The 22,817-nt window shown below is 43.0% G+C and overlaps 1 protein-coding gene across 1 annotated transcript in view; it reads right to left on the bottom strand.

The window, feature by feature from the left end:
• Positions 1-18,918, bottom strand: part of LOC106575088 (parathyroid hormone 2 receptor) — a 106,932-nt gene extending 88,014 nt beyond the window's left edge. The window contains exon 1 of the mRNA XM_082964377.1: positions 18,456-18,918. Within this exon, the coding sequence (XP_082820503.1) occupies positions 18,456-18,918 (463 nt within the window). The remainder of the gene's footprint in view (positions 1-18,455) is intronic.
• Between the last annotated feature and the right edge of the window lie 3,899 nt (positions 18,919-22,817).

Raw genomic sequence — 22,817 nt, 5'->3', positions numbered from 1 at the left:
TGGTACATTTCTAACATCCCTTCTCATTTAACCTTGCCCTCACCCCATACCTACACCCTAATATACACTGAGTGTACAAAACATTAGGAACATTTACAGTAATTCAGCAGACGCTCTTATCCGGAGCGATTTACAGGAGCAATTAGGGAGAAGAGCAGGTGTTCCTAATGTTTTGTACACTCAGGGTATATAATCTAGCATCATGTCGCTGGCAGCCTATGTAAAATGGTCATGCACATTCCGTATGTGTGTGGATTATTATATACACAGTGTAGGCTCCTGTAACAAAACAGGGGTAAACCCTATGGATTAATTATTCCACCAAAAAATACAAACAATATTACTCTATCGTCTAGCCTACTTACCTGTGCGTAAACGTGTAGGTAAATTACATTCCAGCATAAAAAAAACTTCGCAAAGTTACGCAGAAGTATTGTATTCATGCTGCAGATCATTGGACAGCGTTGCATATAGAGGGTTCGATCAAGTCCAAAATCAGCTGTGTTTCTGAAGCACGCAGTAGTTCAGGTGTCGCGTCAAACTCGTTCGACTGGACGTGGTTCTCCTTCCTGTAGCCTAGTCTACTCTGTGTGCGTTTCCACCCGACGCTCTTGAAGTCTGTTGAAAGAGGATGTCAGGAGAAAGGGCGCAGGAATAGTGTAGGCTTGGTCAGAGTTTTGATGTCCATCTGTCTGAAATAAGGATGTACCATAAACTTGTTCAAAACGTTTACTGATCACTTGTGGACCTTAAAATAGATAGGCTATATGACTGGCCTTTCGGGCTACTTGTGTCCTGTAGTTTTTCTCTGAAACACACAATTTTAGTAGGCGAAATTTGCTTTACAGAGACAATTTGGGCATGTTGTCTCTTCTGTGGGCCATGAGCGTTAAATGCCATTACATTTTATTTTTTTTAAAAACACGAATAGTCATTACGGTCAAAAAGTCGCAAGAAAATTCCAACCAGAATTATCCATAGACTAGATGTTTTGCAATATTGTTCATGTTGAATCTTGGTCAGACTCAGAGTTTGTGTGAACAGGTTACAGCGTTCAGAAATCTTAAAGCTACAGTCTGTAACTGGCATTACATCAATTGTTTTCATTTGAAATGAATGATAAAGCCATTGATTCTTGACGAATATAACTTAGAAATGCCTCATGATCTTAGAGCAACTGTTTTACCCCATCAGAACCCAAATAATAATGTAATGACCTGACTAGATCATAAAGGCACGATTGTCCAGACAGAGGTTTGAGTTTACGAATGTACGGTTTATTAACCCAACTTCACACAGGCTACTGTTTGGCCGTAGCCCACGCCAAATAAATGAAGGATACCCTATAAAACAAACGTCTCTTGTGAAGACCAGACGTAAGAGAGAGAACACTGGCTAAACCCGGTCTTAGCTTCCAATGTTCCATCCCACTGTCCAACCCCCCTCCACGCCACTCCGCTAACCATCATGATGCCCGGCATCCAGAACGTTCCAGGGATTCCCGTGGTTGGCAGATAGCAGGTTGATTGACATGTCGGACCCCACGAACACTCGGTACTGGTAAGTACAACACAACCAACTAATAGCCTAACACATAACACACAGCTGTCTGTGCAGGTCGCTACAATAAGCTTGTTTTACTCCATTTAATTTTTTTTTTTTATTAAACACTGTATACCTTCATAACATGGTTTAATCTATCATTTTGATCTCATGGATGGTCAGTCCTTGCATTCCTATCTCTGTCACAGTCATTTCCATGCAGAATGACCCATGAGCACCCTAGACCTTAACCGGCACCCTAGACCCGCTACAATTTAATGATCGCTCCAACAGATCCACAGGGCGCTAAACACTGCCCTATTCCAGCTGGACAAGAGAAATGCCTATGTAAGAATGCTGTTCATTGACTACAGCTCAGTCTTAAACGCCATAGTGCTCATCACTAAGCTCAGGGCTCTGGGTCTGAACTCCTCCCTGTGCAACTAGGTCCCGGACTTCCTAATGGGCCAATTTATTCTAGATACTCCTTGCTCTTTTGTTTAGGTTTCAACCCTGTGTTTTGTATACGTGTTTGTATGGTCTTTGTTCCCATGCCTTTACATGGCACGCTGTAATTTTGGTCAATAAAAACCCCTATTATGCATTACTGCGCCTGTCTCCTGATCCCTTTATACCAATGTGACACACACCTGTTAATTGAAATGCATTCCAGGTGACTACCTCATGAAGCTGGTTGAGAGAATGCCAAGAGTGTGCAAAGCTGTCATCAAGGCAAAGGTTGGCTACTTTGAAGAATCTAAAATATATTTTGATTTGTTTAACACTTTTTTGGTTAATACATGATTCCATATTTGTTATTTCATTGTTTCAGTGTCTTCACTATTATTCTACAATGTAGAAAATAGTCCAAATAAAGAAAAACCCTTGAATGAGTAGGTGTGTCCAAACTTTTGACTGGTACTGTATATAAATATATATTCCAGTTTCTGACATTGTTATTTCTGATATTTCTTCATTTCTATTTATTTTTCTGGAATACGTGTGTATTGTTTCTTAATTACATTTTTATTGCGAGGTATTACTTCACGGTTGGAGCTAGAAACACAAGCATTTCGCTGCACCTGCGATATCTGCAAATCTGTGTATTCAACCAATAAAATTTGATTTGAGCACCAACGTGTGAAGTTTAGAAGAGCATATAACATTTGGTGTCAAATGAAAGCTAAGATTCTATATTTGGGGGAAATGAAGGCATAGATACGTTTTTCAACCATTTCCCATCTTAAAAATGTCTGGTTACAAAAACGGAAAAGGAGTCTTAGAAATCATCTAATAGAAATACATAAAAACACAAGAATCTTGAAGTAAAGGCCCCTGCATACTAATATCATCATTTATACTTCGTTTTGCAGAAATGATTTGCCTTCTGTAGTTTTAAGAAATATTGTCTGGTGTCTTCTGTTACCTTCATTCTGTTACTGGGTGTTGAGTCAACTTCACTTACTGTAGTTCAACAAGCAAAATCGATTTTTTCAAACTCAAGGTGTTATATCATAGCTGACACTCCACTTTTTCTGCAGACATCTTTGAATCTTTATTCAGAGTAGATATTTAAGAGTTTTTGGAAAATGTGGCAAGGAAAAAAACAGGGAGATTTTACTGTCATTCTGTTGCCAAGCTTTGCATGTGCACTGTTCCTCAAGTAAATGTGTTAAGTAAAATTGTTAAAGTAGACTTCTGCATACTGTCTACAGTGCTTTCAGAAAGTATTCAAACACCTTGACTTTTTCAAAATGTTGTTGTGCTATAGCCTGAATTTAAAATTGATACAAATTTGATTTTGTATCACTGGTCTACACACAACCCCATAATGTCTAATTGGAAATATGTTTTTACACATTTTTACAAATTAATTAAAAAAGAAAAGCTGAAATGTCTTGAGTCAATAAGTATGTAACCCCTTTGTTATGGCAAGCCTAAATAAGTTCAGGAGTAAAAATGTGCTTAACCAGTCACATAATAAATTGCATGGACTCACTCTGTGTGCAATAATAGTGTTAAACATGATTTTTGAATGACTACCTCATCTCTGAACACATACAATGTTCTGTAAGGTCCCTCGGCCGAGCAGTGAATTTCAAACACAGATTTAACGACAAAGACCAGGGAAGTTTTCCAATGCCTCACAAGGAAGGGCACCTATTGGTAGATGGGTAAACATTTAAAAAACAGACATTGCATATCCCTTTTGGCATAGTGAAGTTATTCATTACATTTTGGATGATATATCAATATACCCAGTCACTACAAAGATACAGGCGTCTTTCCTAACTCAGTTGCAGGAGATGAAAAAAACCGCTCAGGGATTTCACCATGAGGCAAATGGTGACTTTAAAACAGTTACAGAGTTTAATGGCTGTGATAGGAGAAAACTGAGGATGGATCAACAACATTGTAGTTACTCCTCAATACTAACCCAAATGACAGAGTGAAAAGAAGGAAGCCTGTTCAGAGTAAAAATATTCCAAAACATGCCTCCTGTTTGCAATAAGGCACGAAAGTAAAATAGCAAAAAATGTGGCAAAGAAATGAACTTTATGTCCTGAATACAAAATATTATGTTTGGGGCAAATCCAACACAACACGTCACTGAGTACCACTCTTCATATTTTCAAGCATGGTGGTGGCTGCATCATGTTATGGGTATGCCTGTCATCGGCAAGGACTAGGGAGTTTGTTTTTGTTGAATAAAAATAAATGGAATAGAGCTAAGCACAGGCAAAATCTGTGAGGAAAAGCTGGTTGAGTCTGCTTTCCAACAGACTGGGAGACAAATACACCTTTCAGCAGGACAATAGCCTAAAACACAAATCAAAATATACACTGGAGTTGCTTACCAAGGCGACTTTGAATGTTCCTGAGTGGCCTAGTTAGTTTTGACTTAAATTGTCCGGAACATCTATGGTATGTCTGTCTAGCAATGATCAACAACCAACTTGACAGACCTTATTCTAACATGTATTGATTCAGGGGAGTAAATTAGATATTTCTGTATTTCATTTTCAATAAATTTGCTAACATTTAGATGTCAAAGTGAGGAATACTTTTAAACTCTGCAATCAATGGTTTTTGCATGGCATACATTTTAGAGTGAAAAGGGGAGTCTCAGCTTCACTGTTACCGTGGAGTTGCCCTCTATATTTTGAGAGCGGTTAAATTTCCCCAGCTCCACAGATGTTTACCAAAACAAGTGTCCGGAGCATTTATACAACTGACAACATCTGAACCAGTCCAGCAGAGATTACTCAAGATTTTTATGATGGTGTTTTTTTTAACTTTGTTAGCCAGCTACAGACCTCAGAGTATAGGAAAACTTGGTTAATTCAGTTTTTTTACAGTTCACCTTTAGATCTGGGAGGCCAGGTAGGTATATTCAATTCAACTGCATTTATCCCTCCAGGGGCACTTAATAAAGGTAAACCAGTTACAAGTACATTATCACAATCAACACCACACCCTCAAAATAAAAAATGCAATACACAACAGACCTCATTCCCCAATACAATACATCCCCCCCAAACAATAAATAATATACATTACAATAACGTATTAATAAGTGGAATTCAGCCTGGATGGAACTAAACACGCCTCAAGCACTGAGATGCAGTGCATTAGACCACTGCGCTACTCGGGAGCTGCAACTTTTTGCACTCAAACCATAAAAAGGAAAAACCAAGTAGGCAGAGATGCCAAAAATATTCTTAATTTAATTACATGCTCGAAAAAATACATAGAAGTTCCAGTGCAATGAAGTGAAAAACAAAAAGAGAACATACATTTCAGCGTCTATGCCATCTTCCGTGCAATCACCGATTATGGCATAGAAGCATAAACAATGCTCTATTTTTTTATTTTGTTCAGCACTTTATTGCACTTTGCGCTGGCACTTTTTGTATTCTTTCGAGCATGACATTAAATTAAGAATATTTTTTGGCATCTCTGTCTCCTTGGTTTTTCCTTTTTATGGTTTGAGTGCAAAAAGTTGCAGCTCCCGAGTAGCGCGGTGGTCTAATGCACTGCATCTCAGTGCTTGAGGCGTCACTACAGACACCCTGGTTTGAATCCAGGCTGTATCACAACTGGCCGTGATTGGGTGTCCCATAGGGTTTGGCCGGTGTAGGCCGTCATTGTAAATAAGAATTTGTTCTTAACTGACTTGCTTAGTTAAATAAAGGTTAAATATATATATATTTTTAAAGTAGTGCATTCAGAAAAACTTCAAAGCCCTTGACTTTCTCCACATTTTACTACGTTAAAGCCTTATTCTAAAATTGATTAAATAAAACAAATCCTCATCAATCTACACACAATACCCCATGATGACAAAGCAAAAACAGGTTTTTACAAATTTTTGCAAATGTATTAAAAATAAGAAACAGAAATTCCTTATTTACATAAGACCCTTTGCTATGAGACTCGAAATTGAGCTCAGGTGCATCCTGTTTCCATTGATCATCCTTGAGATGTTTCTACAACTTCATTGGAGTCCACTGTGGTAAATTCAATTGATTGAACATGATTTGGAAAGGCACACACCTGTCTATTGTATATAAGGCCCACAGGTGACAGGGCATGTCAGAGCAAAAACCAAGCCCTGAGGTCGAAGGAATTCTTCGTAGAGCTCCGAGATAGGACTGTGTCGAGGCACAGATCTGGGGAAGGGTACCGAAAAATGTTTGCACCATTGAAGGTCCCCAAGAACACAGTGGCCTCCATCATTCTTTAATGGAAGAAGTTTGGAACCACCCAGAATCTTCCTAGAGCTGTCCGCCCTGCCAAACTGAGCATTCGGGGGAGAAGGGCCTTAGTCAGGGAGGTGACCAAGAACCCAATGGCCACTGACACAGCTCCAGAGTTGCTCTGTGGAGATGGGAGAACCTTCCAGAAGGACAACCATCTCTGCAGCACTCCACCAATCAGACCTTTATGGTAGAGTAGCCAGATGGAAGCCACTTCTCAGTAAAATGTACATGACAGCCCTCTTGGAGTTTGCCAAAAGGCACCTAAAGACTCTTAGACCATGAGAACCAAGATTATCTGGTATGATGAAACCAAGATTGAACTCTTTGGTCTGAATGCCAAGTGTCACGTCTGGAGGAAATCTGGCACCATCCCTACAGTGAAGCATGGTGGTGGCCACATCATGCTGTGGGGATGTTTTTCAGCGGCAGGGACTGGAAGACTAGTCAGGATCGAGGGAATGATAAACGGAGCAAAGTACAGAGAGATCCTTGGTGAAAACCTTCTCCAGAGCACACAGGACCTCAGACTGGGGTGAAGGTTCAACTTCCAACAGGACAACAACCCTAAGCACACAGCCAAGACAACGCAGGAGTGGCTTCGGCACAAGTCTGAATGTCCTTGAGTGACCCAGCCTGAGCCCGGACTTGAACCAGATCTAACATCTCTGGAGAGACCTGAAAATAGCTGTGCAGCGACACTCCCCATCCAACCTGACAGAGTTTGAGAGGATCTGCAGAGAAGAATGGGAGAAGTATGCCAAGTTTGTAGTGTCGTACTAAATAAGACTCAAGGCTGTAATCTCTGCTTCAAAAAAGTACTGAGAAAAGGGTCTCAATACTTATGTAAATGTGATGTTTCATATATATATATTTTTTTCTTCTAAAAAACTATTTTTCTTTGTCATTATGAGGTATTGTGTGTAGATTGATATGTTTTTTGATCCATTTAAGAATAAGGCTGTAACGTAACAAAATGTGGAAAAAGTCAAGGGGTCCGAATACTTTCCGAATGCACTGTACATTCTGAACTATATAGTACTTATTGTAAGCATTAGCCATCTATCATCTAAGCCTGGGCGCAGACCCTCATACTGGTTCTCCTTGATGGTCTGGTTTCCCAAATAATTGCTTGGGACAATTTGTGCAAGTACGGTTGAAGTCGGAAGTTTACATAAACCTTAGCCAAATACATTTAAACTCAGTTTTTCACAATTCCTGACATTCAATCATAGTAAAAATTCCCTGTCTTAGGTCAGTTAGGATCACCACTTTTAAGAATGTGAAATGTCAGAATAATAGTAGAGAGAATTATTTATTTCAGCTTTTATTTCTTTCATCACATTCCCAGTGGGTCAGAAGTTTACATACACTCAATTAGTATTTGGTAGTACTGCCTTTAAATTGTTTAACTTGGGTCAAACGTTTTGGGTAGCCTTCCACAAGCTTCCCACAATAAGTTAGGTGCATTTTGGCCCATTCCTCCTGACAGAGCTGGTGTAACTGAGTCAGGTTTGTAGGCCTCCTTGCTCGCACACACTTTTTCAGTTCTGCCCACCAATCTTCTATAGGATTGAGGTCAGGGCTTTGTGATGGCCACTCCAATACCTTGACTTTGTTGTCCTGAAGCCATTTTGCCACAACTTTGGAAGTATGCTTGGGGTCATTGTCCATTTGGAAGACCCATTTGCGACCAAGCTTTAACTTCCTGACTGATGTCTTGAGATGTTGCTTCAATATATCCACATAATTTTGCTTCCTCATGATGCCATCTAATTTGTGAAGTGCACCAGTCCCTCCTGCAGCAAAGCACCCCCACAACATGATGCTGCCACCCCCGTGCTTCACGGTTGGGATGGTTCCTCTCTAGGTTTCTTCTTCCTAGGTTCTGGCCTTTCCAGGGAGTTTTTCCAAGCTACCGTGCTTCTTCACCTGCATTGCTTGCAGTTTGGGGTTTTAGGCTGGGTTTCTGTACAGCATTTTGTGACATCAGCTGATGTAAGAAGGGCTTTATAAATAAATTTGATTGATTGAGCTTCGGTTTGCAAGCCTCACCCTTTTTCCTCCAAACATAACGATGCTCATTATGGCCAAACAGTTCTATTTTGTTTCATCAGACCAGAGGACATTTCCCCAAAAAGTACAATCTTTGTCCCCATGCGCAGTTGCAAACCGTAGTCTGGCTTTTTTATGGTGGTTTTGGAGCAGTGGCTTCTTCCTTGCCGAGTGGCCTTTCAAGTTATGTCGTTATAGGACTTGTTTTACTGTGGATATAGATACTTTTGTACCTGTTTCCTCCAGCATCTTCACAAGGTCCTTTGCTGTTGTTCTGGGATTGATTTGCACTTTTCGCACTAAAGTACGTTAATCTCTAGGAGACAGAATGCGTCTCCTTCCTGAGCGGTATGACAGCTGCGTGATCCCATCACGTTTATACTTGCATACTATTGTTTGTACAGATGAACATGGTACCTTTAGGCGTTTGGAAATTGCTCCCAATGATGAACCAGACTTGTGGAGGTCTACAATTTTTTTTTCTGAGGTCTTGGCTGATTTCTTTTGATTTTCCCATAATGTCAAGCAAAGAGGCACTAAGTTTGAAGGTAGGCCTTGAAATACATCCACAGGTACACCTCCAATTGACTCAAATTATGTCAATTAGCCTATCCGAAGCTTCTAAAGCCATGACATAATTTTCTGGAATTTTCCAAGCTGTTTAAAGGCAAGGTCAACTTAGTGTATGTAAACTTCTGACCCACTGGAATTGTGATACAGTGAATTATAAGTGAAATAATCTGTCTGTAATTACTTGTATCATGCACAAAGTAGATGTCCTAACCGACTTGCCAAGACTATAGTTTGTTAACAAGAAATTTGTGGAGTGGTTGCAAAACGAGTTTTAAAACTTCTTATGGATCAAATCCCGTTAACGGGATCGATTTGACAACATCCGGTGAAAATGCAGAGTGCGAAATTCCCCCAAAATTATAAATATTTAACTTTCATACATTCACAAGTGCAATACACCAAATTAAAGCTTAACTTCTTGTTAATGTAGCCACGGTGTCAGATTTCAAAAAGGCTTTACGGCAAAAGCAAACCATGCGATTATCTGAGGACAGCGCCCAGCATACCAACACATGAAAATCAGATTTCAACCCGCCAGGCATGACACAAAACTCAGAAATAACGATATAATTCATGCCTTACCTTTGAAGAACGTCTTCTGTTGGCACTCCAATATGTCCCATAAACATCACAAATGGTCCTTTTGTTCGATTAATTCCGTCGTAATATCTCCAAAATGTCCATTTATTTGGCATGTTTGATTCAGAAAAACATCGGTTCCAACTCGCCCAGCATGACCACAAAATATCTAATAAGTTACCTGTAATCGCTGTCCAAACATTTCAAACAACTTTCCTAATCCAACTTTAGGTATTTTAAAATGTAAATAATCTATCAAATTTAAGACGGAATAAACTGTGTTCAATACCGGATAAAAACAACGGGAAGCACGTGACCTGGAGCACGCATCAAAACAGTAGAGTCCACTCGGCTGGACCCTCGTTCTGAAAAGCCGTACTTCTTCATTTCTCTAAAGAAAAACATCGACCAATTTCTAGACTGTTGACATCTAGTGAAAACTATAGGAACTGCAAGCATATTTCTATTAAAACGGGCTTACTATAGAAAACCAATGGAAAACAGATTGACCTCAAAACAAAAATTCCCTGGATGGATTGTGCTCGGGGCTTCGCCTGTCAAATCAGTTCTATAATACTCACAGACATTATTCAAACTGTTTTAGAAACGTTAGAGTATTGTCTATCCAAATTATACGCATATTCTAGCTTCTGGGCCTGAGTAGCAGGCAGCTTACTTTGGGCACGCTTTTCATCCGGACGTCAAAATACCACCCCCTATCCCAAATAAGTTTTAATGACTCCAACCTAAGTGTATGTAATCTTCCGAATTCAACTGTAGATGCCATGGACTGTCTAGTATCAATGTTTGTTATCAACACAGTATACAAAAATGTATGCTTAAAATACTAATTTCATGCAAGAGTCATGTAAAATTAAATCAAGAACAAGTTGGAAAGAATGCTCAGGAAAAGTAATTTACCCTGAACAAAATAAACACAAAGTCTCATGACGGAATGCTCAGTAGAGCAGTAACATTACATTCTGAGGACACCACAGAAAAGGCTCATGTGACTCCCAGTGCTGTTGGAGTCAGACAAGCCTCCCACTCCTCCACTTTATGCATACTTTATGTAACCATCCTCTCATCACTCTGCATCGAACCACGGGCACAACTGCTTGACATTACAGTTGCCCTGTAATGTGCTGTGAGCTTTTAGAGGTGCTCATTTCCCCCAAAATGGATAATGTAGCAATCATCCTGTGTGGCTCAATTGGTTGTGTTTTCAATTCCAATTCCTGCATGGATCACATATACTGTAACTTCAAAGTCTCTTTGGATAAAAGCATATGCTAAATGGCATAAATTACTATTACTACTATCAGATTGCCAAATAGTCTGTATGTTGTTCTAAAAGAGACATGTCCATCATTGTGATTCAAAGTGAATGTGTAAGATCCCAGTTTATATATAGAGTTGGTGAACTCATTACGTCATTCTGTGAGAGTAATAATGTGCCTTTGTACGTCAATGCAGCGAGCAAGTCTTTCATCTGACGGATCTTTCATTTCAAAGAGCCCTAATCCCACCTCTGCCATCTGTTAGCCCCTATAGCTGACAAGGAGAGGGCTTCTTGGGTCTCCTTCCTGTTTTGTTCCTCTGATGGGGCGCTTGGTTGCTCTGTTCTCACATCGGAATATGCTAGTGCATGTGACAGCTTTTGTTTGCCAGGGGAGAAATCAAAGGTGTCACGTGTGAGCTCCAGACGTTAGTTTCACACTTTTATAAATCACATTATGCCTGAAGCTGTGTAAAAAAATTATTTTACATGATCATAAGCATGTTATAACAGTTCTCAAATATGAATAAAGTTAAATTCCAACTGTATATTTGACACTAAAACACTTAAAAAAAACCCACTTTAGTCATGAGAATGTTATAAAGTTAATTTCCAACTGTTTATTTGACCCAGTATGTTCAAAACACTGAATAAGCCATTCTCTTAGTAAATATGTTAAAACTGACCGATTTGCAAAGTATGATTACAGTTTCGGGGCAAAGTAGCTAAGATGTGAGCCAGTCGTGGGATGCTATATGAAAGAAAGCAACCCGTGTAAGGGGTGCGTAACTGGTGGCAGTGAAGTCAGACGCAGGAGAGCAGAACTAGGTAAATAGCTGGAGCAGTTTAATTCCAAAACCAACGGCATAAAGAAATAATCGACATGGGTACTAAACCCGACACGCACCAGTACACATATGCACAAGCACTTACAAACAATACCGGACAAGGACATGTTGGGAACAGAGGGTTAAATACACATGTAATTGATGGGATTGAAACCAGGTGTGTGGGAAGACAAGGGCGAGGCGCAGGGCGATCCGGACGAAGACGGTGGAACTCCTGCAGCATTGAAGGGTCCAACACATCCTCGACCGGAACCCAGCATCTCTACTCCGGACCATACCCCTCCCACTCCGAGATACTGAAGGCCCCTCGCCTCGAATCTAGTATGGAGCGAACGGAGTATGCCGGGGCCCCCCCGATGGGCGGAGGAACCTCCCGCACCTCAGACTCCTGGAGCAGGCCAGCCACCTGAGGAGAGACACATGGAACGAGGGGTTAATACAGTAATCAGGTGGAAGTTGTAACCTATAACAAACCTCGTTCACTCTCCTCAGGACTTTAATTGGCCCCACAAACCGCGGACCCAGCTTCTGGCAGAGCAGGCGGAGGGGCAGGTTTCAGGTCGAGAGCCAGACCTGGTCCCCCTCACTGCGGTGGCGATCTGCGTTCTCCTTTTGGCCCGTCACGGCCTGCTGAAGGTGAACACGGACAGCCTCCCATGTCTCCTCCGCGCGCCTGAACCAGTCGTCCACCGCAGGAACCTCGGTCTGACTGATGCCAAGGCGCCAGAACCGGCTGGTACCCCGGTACGCACTGGAAGGGAGAGAGGTTAGTAGAGGAGTGGCGAAGCGAGTTCTGTGCCATCTCAGCCCAGGGCACGAACGCCGCCCACTCCCCCAGCCGGTCCTGGCAATAGGACCGCAGAAACCTGCCCACATCCTGGTTTACTCTCTCCACCTGCCCATTACTCTCGGGTGAAACCCTGAAGGCTGATCGAGACCCCCAGACGTTCCATGAACGCCTTCCAGACCCTAGGCGTGAACTGGGGACCTCGATCAGACACTATATCCTCAGGCACTGATCCTCAGGCACCCCGTAGTGCCGGAAGACGTGCGTAAACAAGGCCTCCGCAGTCTGTAGGGCCGTAGGGAGACCGGGCAAAGGGAGGAGACGACAGGACTTAGAGAAACGATCCACAACGACCAGGATCATGGTGTTACCCTGTGAGAGTGGAAGATCGGTCAGAAAATCCACCGACAGGTGCGACCAAGGCCGTTATGGAATGGGTAAGGGGTGTAACTTACCTCTGGGCAGGTGCCTAGGATCCTTACACTGGGCGCACACCGAGCACGAGGAAACATTAACCCTCACGTCCTTAGCCAAGGTAGGCCACCAGTACCTCCCGCTCAAACAGCGCACTGTCCGACCTCCGGTAGTAGTTGGCAAACCCTAAGAACCGCTGCACCTCCTTTACCGTGGTGGGAGTCGGACAATTACGCACGGCTGAAATGCGGTCACTCTCCATCTCCACATCTGAGGTGAAAATGCGATACCCTAGGAAGGAGACGGACTGCTGGAAGAACAGGCATTTCTCAGCCTTGACTTACAGGTAATGCTCCAACAGTCGACCAAGCACCCTGCGCACCAGGGACACATGCAGCGGAGTATATCAGAATGTCATTAATATACACCACTACACCCTGCCCGTGCAGGTCCCTGAAAATCTCGTCTACAAAGGCTTGGAAGACTGATGGTGCATTCATCAACCCGTACGGCATGACGAGGTACTCATAGCGCCCTGAGGTGGTACTGAAAGCCGTCTTCCACTCGTCTCCCTCCCGGATACGCACCAGGTTGTAAGCGCCCGTGCATTAACTCAATTGATGTGGCTATGAGCGGTAGCGGGTAACTATACCTTGCAAACTCACCTAGCGCGTGAAAAGCTATTGAGTAATGGCTCATCAGATTTGACTTTGGAAAAATCCATAGACAGTGGGCGCTCACACGAGCTAGCACAGGAACAGTGGAGGACCATGATTAGCGATAACAGAGCTAGCGCTGCTACAGCTGGTCAGGCAGTGCATGCTATTTGCCAAAGAGAACACGGAGGACACATACACGACGCAATGCGTCAGAGCTACTGGGACATTGCAAAGAGGACCAAAATATGTGGTACTTGTGGGAGAGAACACAGTGACAATGAGGAATGTAAGATATTCAATCACTTCTCCAAGTTATGTAGAGCACATACTCAAAACACTGCAGCCACAGCGCAGGATGAGAACTGTGCATGCTGTAGTTGAGGACATGGCCACAGGGCAGATGGACATCGACTGTCACAGGAGAACACATTAGAACAAACAGTGAGCAAGCATTTGCTGAGGTTGAACTTGGACAAGAAAGGCACAAAGTTAGATTTAAACTGGATACAGGTGCCCAGGTGAACATAATACCAGCAAATAGGTTCAAGGATATGTTTGGTAGTGCAGTTCTCAAATCAGCAACACGTCAACTCACAGGGTATGGTGGTGAACCACTGGATGTTAAAGGGACATGTAACTTCAAATGTAGACATAAGGACACTGCAGTCATGTTAGGGTTCTACATTTTCAGCACACAAGCACCACCCATCTTAGGGCTGAAAGATTGCCTAGACATGGGTTTAATCAAACTGGTGTTGCCTGTCAATACAAATGCAACACAGGATGTAACTAACATTATTGAGGAGTTCTCTGACATGTTCCAAGGTATCAGAGTTCCCAGGAGAATGCAACCACCACATCGACCCCAAGGCAACACCAGTTGTGTAACCACCACGGAGGATCCCATTCACGCTCCAAGCTCGCCTGAACGTCATGGAGAAGGGCAAAATCATTGTAAAGGAGACAGGGTCAATGCACTGGTCGAAGTGGAAAAGCCATGCACTGGAGAACTGAGGGTATGCCTTGACCCACAAGACCTGAACAAGGCAATCCAGAGACCACACTACCCACTCCAGACGTTAGATGACGTCACCCCAAAGCTGACTGGAGCACAGTACTTCAGCGTCCTCAATGCAAGGTCAGGTTACTGGGCGATTAAGCTAACAGAAGAATCTTCCCAAGTTAACCACATTCAACACTGTAGTTGGCCGATACAGGTTCCTGAGGCTCCCCTTTGGCCATATTTCAGTGCAAGATTAGTTTCAGAGAATGAACGATAAGACATACGAAGGCCTCAATGGAGTTTCAGTAACTGTCAACGACATCCTGGTGTATGGCCATACCAAGGCTGAATACGATGCCAACCTAAGAGCCATGCTGGAGAAAACCAGAGAGAGAGGGGTGAAGCTCAACCCAGAGAAAAGCATCATCTGTGTACCAGAGGTGAGGTATTTTGGACACAAGATGACATGAAACCTGATCTGGAGAAGGTGAAAGTGATCAAGGAGATGGAGTCAGAGGAACAAGGCTGAGCTGGAGACCATTCTGGGGATGATCATCTACCTCACCAGGTTTGCTCCCAGACTGTGAGGTCAACACACCGCTACGTCAGCTCCTGAAACAGAGCAGTGAGTTTGTATGAGACAACTCTTACGTTGCGTAACAGCAGATGAAAGAGCTTGTCACAAGGCCCTGCACTCACCTACTTTGATCCCCACAATGAGTTGCAGCTCCAAGTTGATGCATCCAAAAGTGGATTAAGAGCAGTCCTCCTACAAGAAGAAAAGCCAATCGCGTATGCTTTATAATTATCAAACCAGACAGAGGAAAACTATGCCCAAATCGAGAGAACGCTATCCACGCTGTCCAGAAAGTCATTCACATACAACAACACACAGTGAGGGCATGGATACACAAGTACACACAGTTATCAACAATGTGCCGGTGAGTGACAGCAAACTAACTGAAATCAGAAAAGCTACAGCTCAAGACAAGCAACTTTCCACACTGAAACAGACTATTCAGGCAGGTTGGCCTGAATCAAGAAAAAGAAAAACCCAACCACTGTTGAGTACTGAAACCACAGAGACGAGATCTGAGCTGGATGGTACCCTGTTCAAAGGTGAGAAAATCATTTTGACGCACACACTCAGACAAGACATGCTCAAACGCATAGACACAGAGCACATGGGCATGGAGAAATGGAAACATTGGGCTAGAGATGTTGTATTTTGGCCAGGCATGGGAAAAGAGAGAGTCAATGGTAGAGGCTTGTAGCACATGCATAGAGCACTGACACTCTAGCCCAAAAGAGCCAATGAAATCACATACACCATCCCTGAGAGGCCATTGCCTCTAGTCATCTAGTCAGATCTGGTCATGGAATGGAGAGGACTATGTAGTCACTGTGGGTATTTTGATCTTGAGAGACTATACAGTACCACTTCATCAGAAGTCCTACACAAACTGAAAAACCCATGTATCCAAGGCTAGGAATTGCATAGACTCCTCTTAGCGATAACTGGAATTACAGCTCAGCTGAATTAAAAGAAATGTTGCACAGGCATGGAACTTCAAACACATCACAACCAGCACCCATTACCCACTAAGCAATGGGCTTGTGGAAAAAAACTGAAGTCCAAGAGCAGAGAGGAAGGACCCATACCTCTCCATGCTGGAGTATAGAAACACTCCAGTGGATAATCTGAAGTCACTTGTACAGCTGTTGATGAGCAAAAGGCGATGCTCCTTCCTCCCTACCACAGGTAAACAGCTGCAGCCACAGGTGGTGTGTCAGACATCTGTGCGTGCCAGGAGAGAACAGTGCTAACGTAAACAAAAACTAGACAAAACGCCAGACCACTGTCTGCTTTGCAGTCAGGAGACATTGTTCGCTACCAACACCATGACACAGGAAACACACAAACATCCAACATGTGGAGCCAGAAACCGTTCAAACAACCACTGGAACAGACAAACACAAGTCTCTCAGGTGAGCCAACACAAGGTCTCACTTCCAGGTTAGGCTGCAGGGTCAAACCAAAGACTATGATTAACCTGTAAATTGTAAAGGGTCAAGGGCAGATCGCTGCCCTAATGGACATTGTTCTACACACACACAAAAAAAAGAGAGGAAAAGAAAGTGTTATGAAAATGTTTTGTTAAATGTTAACGTCGGTTGTTAAATGTAGTACATGTTGATGTGTTTATCACAGGTTTTACGTACCTGAATGTTTGATTCAGCAAATACAAATGTTTACTAGTTGATCTTGTTGACCGGTATCCGGGAAAATACTTAGTGGTAAAAGTAGTCATAAGAATATTATCAAGGCACAAGGCGAGACCCAGATGCAGACACAGGAGGCAGATGGTTGGAGCCTTACAATGTTTAATAATCCAAAGAAGTCGGCAAGAGAATGGTTGTGGACAGGCAAAAAGGTCAAAACCAGATCAGAGTCCAGGAGGTACAGACAGGCAGGCCGGTACAGAGTCCAGAAACAGGCAAGGGTCAAAACCGGGAGGACTAGAAAAAGGAGAATATCAGAAGGGGGGGGGGGGGGGGGAAACATGCTGGTTGACTTGACTAAACATTCAAGATGAACTAGCACAGAGAGACAGGAAACACAGGGATAAATACACTGGGGAAAATAAGCGACACCTGGAGGGGGTGGAGACAATCACAGGAACAGGTGAAACAGATCAGGGCGTGACAAATATGGTTGAATTCAATGCATACTTACTTCATATCTTCGAAAGAATGGAGATGTAATATCCTGCTAGGATATATTATGTTCAGTGTGGTTATGTCTAGCCTATCACATCATTAGCATAAAGGTCACGTAAGTTTATGTCAAGCGCACGCAGGGTTGGGTATGTTACTTTGTAAATGTAATCCGTTACAGTTACTAGTTACCTGTCCGAAATTGTAATCAGTAACGTAACTTTTGGATTACCCAAACTCAGTAACGTAATCTGATTACATTCAGATACTTTTATTACATTCCCTTTAAGAGGCATTAGAAGAAGACAAAAATGTATGATACCAATTGAACAACATCTATTGCAGGATAAATCAATGTTAACGTTTACATAGCTGGCCATATATGTGTCATGACTTCTGCTGAAGTCGATGCCTCTCCTTGTTCGGGTGGTGGTCGACGTCACCGGTCTTCTAGCCATCATTGATCCATTTTTCATTTTCCATTGGTTTTGTCTTGTCTTCCTACACACCTGGTTCCAATCCCATTCATTACATGTTGTGTATTTAACCCTCTGTTTCCCCTCAGGTCCTTGTCAGAGATTGTTTGTTGTTATGCTCGTGATTATAGATTGGTGCGTGATTATTTCTTGTACCCATGTTTATTTTATTATGTACTTTGGTTTTGGAGTTTTTGTTTTATGTTATTAAGCTACTCCATTTATACCAAGTTTGATTCTCCTGCGCCTGACTTCCCTGCCCCACACACACACACACACACACACACACACACACACACACACACACACACACACACACACACACACTACAATATGGATGTTAAATTTAACTTTATGGGTTGGTTATGTAGGCTTCTTCTAACCCATTGCTTTCTACTACATATAATAATATGATTAAATTATATCTTTACATTAAAAACCAAAGTCTATCAGAATTCCAATAAATGTTATACCCCTTGATCTTCAAGAATAGGACTTGGAAATATGGAAGTATAGATTAGCCAAATTGTTTTACCTGAGCATAACCCCAAAACTAAGGTCTTATTAGCCAGCCCTACTCTGTTGTTTATGATTGTGTTGTCATGGAGGACTGATTGGGCTCATTGATTCCAGTTGAAAAAGAAATGCTGCGTTCATGGAATGCGCTCATGGAATGGCATGCTTTGAGCACTACTAAAAAGTGCTATTTACATGTGAAAAGTGAATGCCATATGCTGCATTTGCTATAGGCCTTTTGTTTACCTTTTTGCAGCTGTTTAAAGGGGAAATCCAGCAGGATCTGTGGTGCTGGGTGTGGTGGAAGAGGTCCCTGCTCTGCTATATAGAGCCTGGGAGGTAGCAGAACCTCCCTGCGGGCTGCAAATGGCGTCCCCAACTTTGGGGCCGCCCTGTATTGTCCTAGGCACTGGAAAGCCAGGTGTAACAGCTCAGGAGAGCACCGCTCCCACATGTCTGCTTGTTGCAGTCCACCACGTGGCAATGGGGAGGAGACGGGGTGATGGTAGGCGATATATCTGACCGGAGACGTCCCGTGCTGGCTATGTTGCGGCGATGCTGCAGGACCACGGTGGGATGGCACTTCCGTAGGTGTGGGCCCAGTTCTCGTTGCAGACATCCCTAGCAAAGTGGCAAAGGAGGTACGTCCATGCTCAGTCCCTCCACCGGATGCACTCAGCAACGTTGCTGGGCCGAGGAGGTGATACATCCCGCAATAGGTCCACTGATCACCTGTCCGGTCCTTTCCTGGACTGCAGGTGGGCTGTACAGTATGTCAGGTACACTGTGTGTCTCCAAGAGGCTGCCATAGTGGTGCTAGCAAGTCACAAATCTGGTGACAGAAGGACCATGAAAGAAAGGAGAGATCTAGGGGTATGAGGATGTGGGGGTTTTATGACCCCTCACGCCCATGATAAATCCTAGGACACAGAGAGATTCCTTTGTCCTCGCTATGGAGAACTGGCCTCAGAACATTAAACATGCAATAAAGGGACTTTGGAACAATGGTTTCCGTCAGCCACAATGGTGGTCATGACGAGAGATGGAATATGAAAATGTATGTAATTTTTGTTTTATTATTAAAGGTTAACAGATGATGTTATTATGAAAATATTGTACCTTTAAGAGTTTTCCGAGTATATGCCTGATGTTTATACATTGTACGTTGTGTGGAAAATATCCAAATCAAAGAGAATGTTTTGGTAAAGATGAGATGTGAAGTTAGTGTCTAAAATTGGATTTGAGTAAAATCTAGGCCTTGTCCCTTAACTTGGTACACCCAGAGAACTGCCCTAAAGGCGGTCACGCCCACTTCTGACCCGAGGGTATAAAACATGTGACTGAAGAATGAACTGTAGACTAAAAGAGACCCCAAGCTGCAGCGAAGGTCTAAATGGTCAACGAACCCCAAAACGCAACACAAAGTTTGAAGACAAAGAAATATTTTTCTACCCAAGCTACGGATGAGTAGCTGTGTCTAAGCAGGTGAATTCAAGCCGAACCACCTAGCCTCCACTCTTCATCAAATCGTGGTATCTACGCTATTTCATTCATACGCTGTGAGCTCTGAGCTACAGAGCTGTCTGTCCTCAGACGACACCACAGAGAAAAGGGAAGAAATCAGACCACCAAGCCAAGAAGGACACTGACATCGTGAGGACAATCAGAGAGTTGCTTCGCAGCAATGCGCCCTTGAGAAGCCTAAACGAGCCACGCGGGACGCCCCTCTGAGATCTCCAACACGTAATTACATCATTATATTCTGACCCATAAGAGCGGCAGTTCGGGGCAAGGCTAGGTTTAAATAAGCATAGCTGACAAATGAACCCAAATGTATATTTCTCTCGTGTACTTTCTTTGTTTCTCTCTCTTTTAAATCCACATTTTGGTTAACACGTGCCATAGTGTGTTGGCCCGTTATACTAAGTCCTAATCAATAGCCTAGACTGTGTTTTGTGTATGTGTATTTTTATCATCATTTTACCTTGCTAGTAAATAAATAATAAACTAAGATTGGTGTGGTAAACTCATTGGTGAAGCCCGGGTTCGTGCAGATTCCCGGATTATGCGACGTTCAGACATGAGACTAGAGGTTGATTAATTTAGCGACTGTTATAAAATCGATATTCTGATATTCTTTGAGTTAATTTGGGAAATAGAAACTCAATAAAACAAATTTTCCCATGGTGCCCCAGGTTAATGAGTTAATAATTGCTTGATTCATTGCTTGATTCATTTAAGCACGCAATTATAAACAGTTAATCATTCGATGAGCAACAGTCGTCACATTAACTAATACAACGTCACGACACCGGCTCTCCGTGTTTGCTGATCTGTGACCTGCTAGCACCGCCCCCGGGTTAGAAGGGAATAAGGCAACTTCAGAGTTACACACAAAGATACTTTACTGACACACACACACGGATGAAATGGACGCAGAAAGGTAGTGGAATGGTGGTGGTTCTGTAGAAGGAAATGACTATACATACAATATCACGAGAGCTGTAATAACGGTAGTAACGGTTGATATAAATGGCATATGTTTACAGGTTACAAGCTATACAGAAACAGCATACATAATGCAACAATAACAACTAACTATTAAGAACAATTTATACATGTCACAGAAGTCACTTTGTGCATGCAAACCATCCCACAAGTCTAAAGAAATGCTATTGAGTCCAGTTGGGACATGTAACTTCAAATGTAGACATAAGGACACTGCAGTCATGTTAGGGTTCTACATTTTCAGCACACAAGCACCACCCATCTTAGGGCTGAAAGATTGCCTAGACATGGGTTTAATCAAACTGGTGTTGCCTGTCAATACAAATGCAACACAGGATGTAACTAACATTATTGAGGAGTTCTCTGACATGTTCCAAGGTATCAGAGTTCCCAGGAGAATGCAACCACCACATCGACCCCAAGGCAACACCAGTTGTGTAACCACCACGGAGGATCCCATTCACGCTCCAAGCTCGCCTGAACGTCATGGAGAAGGGCAAAATCATTGTAAAGGAGACAGGGTCAATGCACTGGTCGAAGTGGAAAAGCCATGCACTGGAGAACTGAGGGTATGCCTTGACCCACAAGACCTGAACAAGGCAATCCAGAGACCACACTACCCACTCCAGACGTTAGATGACGTCACCCCAAAGCTGACTGGAGCACAGTACTTCAGCGTCCTCAATGCAAGGTCAGGTTACTGGGCGATTAAGCTAACAGAAGAATCTTCCCAAGTTAACCACATTCAACACTGTAGTTGGCCGATACAGGTTCCTGAGGCTCCCCTTTGGCCATATTTCAGTGCAAGATTAGTTTCAGAGAATGAACGATAAGACATACGAAGGCCTCAATGGAGTTTCAGTAACTGTCAACGACATCCTGGTGTATGGCCATACCAAGGCTGAATACGATGCCAACCTAAGAGCCATGCTGGAGAAAACCAGAGAGAGAGGGGTGAAGCTCAACCCAGAGAAAAGCATCATCTGTGTACCAGAGGTGAGGTATTTTGGACACAAGATGACATGAAACCTGATCTGGAGAAGGTGAAAGTGATCAAGGAGATGGAGTCAGAGGAACAAGGCTGAGCTGGAGACCATTCTGGGGATGATCATCTACCTCACCAGGTTTGCTCCCAGACTGTGAGGTCAACACACCGCTACGTCAGCTCCTGAAACAGAGCAGTGAGTTTGTATGAGACAACTCTTACGTTGCGTAACAGCAGATGAAAGAGCTTGTCACAAGGCCCTGCACTCACCTACTTTGATCCCCACAATGAGTTGCAGCTCCAAGTTGATGCATCCAAAAGTGGATTAAGAGCAGTCCTCCTACAAGAAGAAAAGCCAATCGCGTATGCTTTATAATTATCAAACCAGACAGAGGAAAACTATGCCCAAATCGAGAGAACGCTATCCACGCTGTCCAGAAAGTCATTCACATACAACAACACACAGTGAGGGCATGGATACACAAGTACACACAGTTATCAACAATGTGCCGGTGAGTGACAGCAAACTAACTGAAATCAGAAAAGCTACAGCTCAAGACAAGCAACTTTCCACACTGAAACAGACTATTCAGGCAGGTTGGCCTGAATCAAGAAAAAGAAAAACCCAACCACTGTTGAGTACTGAAACCACAGAGACGAGATCTGAGCTGGATGGTACCCTGTTCAAAGGTGAGAAAATCATTTTGACGCACACACTCAGACAAGACATGCTCAAACGCATAGACACAGAGCACATGGGCATGGAGAAATGGAAACATTGGGCTAGAGATGTTGTATTTTGGCCAGGCATGGGAAAAGAGAGAGTCAATGGTAGAGGCTTGTAGCACATGCATAGAGCACTGACACTCTAGCCCAAAAGAGCCAATGAAATCACATACACCATCCCTGAGAGGCCATTGCCTCTAGTCATCTAGTCAGATCTGGTCATGGAATGGAGAGGACTATGTAGTCACTGTGGGTATTTTGATCTTGAGAGACTATACAGTACCACTTCATCAGAAGTCCTACACAAACTGAAAAACCCATGTATCCAAGGCTAGGAATTGCATAGACTCCTCTTAGCGATAACTGGAATTACAGCTCAGCTGAATTAA

The sequence above is a fragment of the Salmo salar genome, chromosome 17 (assembly GCF_965601325.2).
Source record: "Salmo salar chromosome 17, fSalSal1, whole genome shotgun sequence".
NCBI classification, from domain to species: Eukaryota; Metazoa; Chordata; class Actinopteri; order Salmoniformes; family Salmonidae; genus Salmo; species Salmo salar.
The sequence above is the reverse complement of the archived record's forward strand: the minus strand, read 5'-3'. Positions and strand labels throughout refer to the sequence as shown.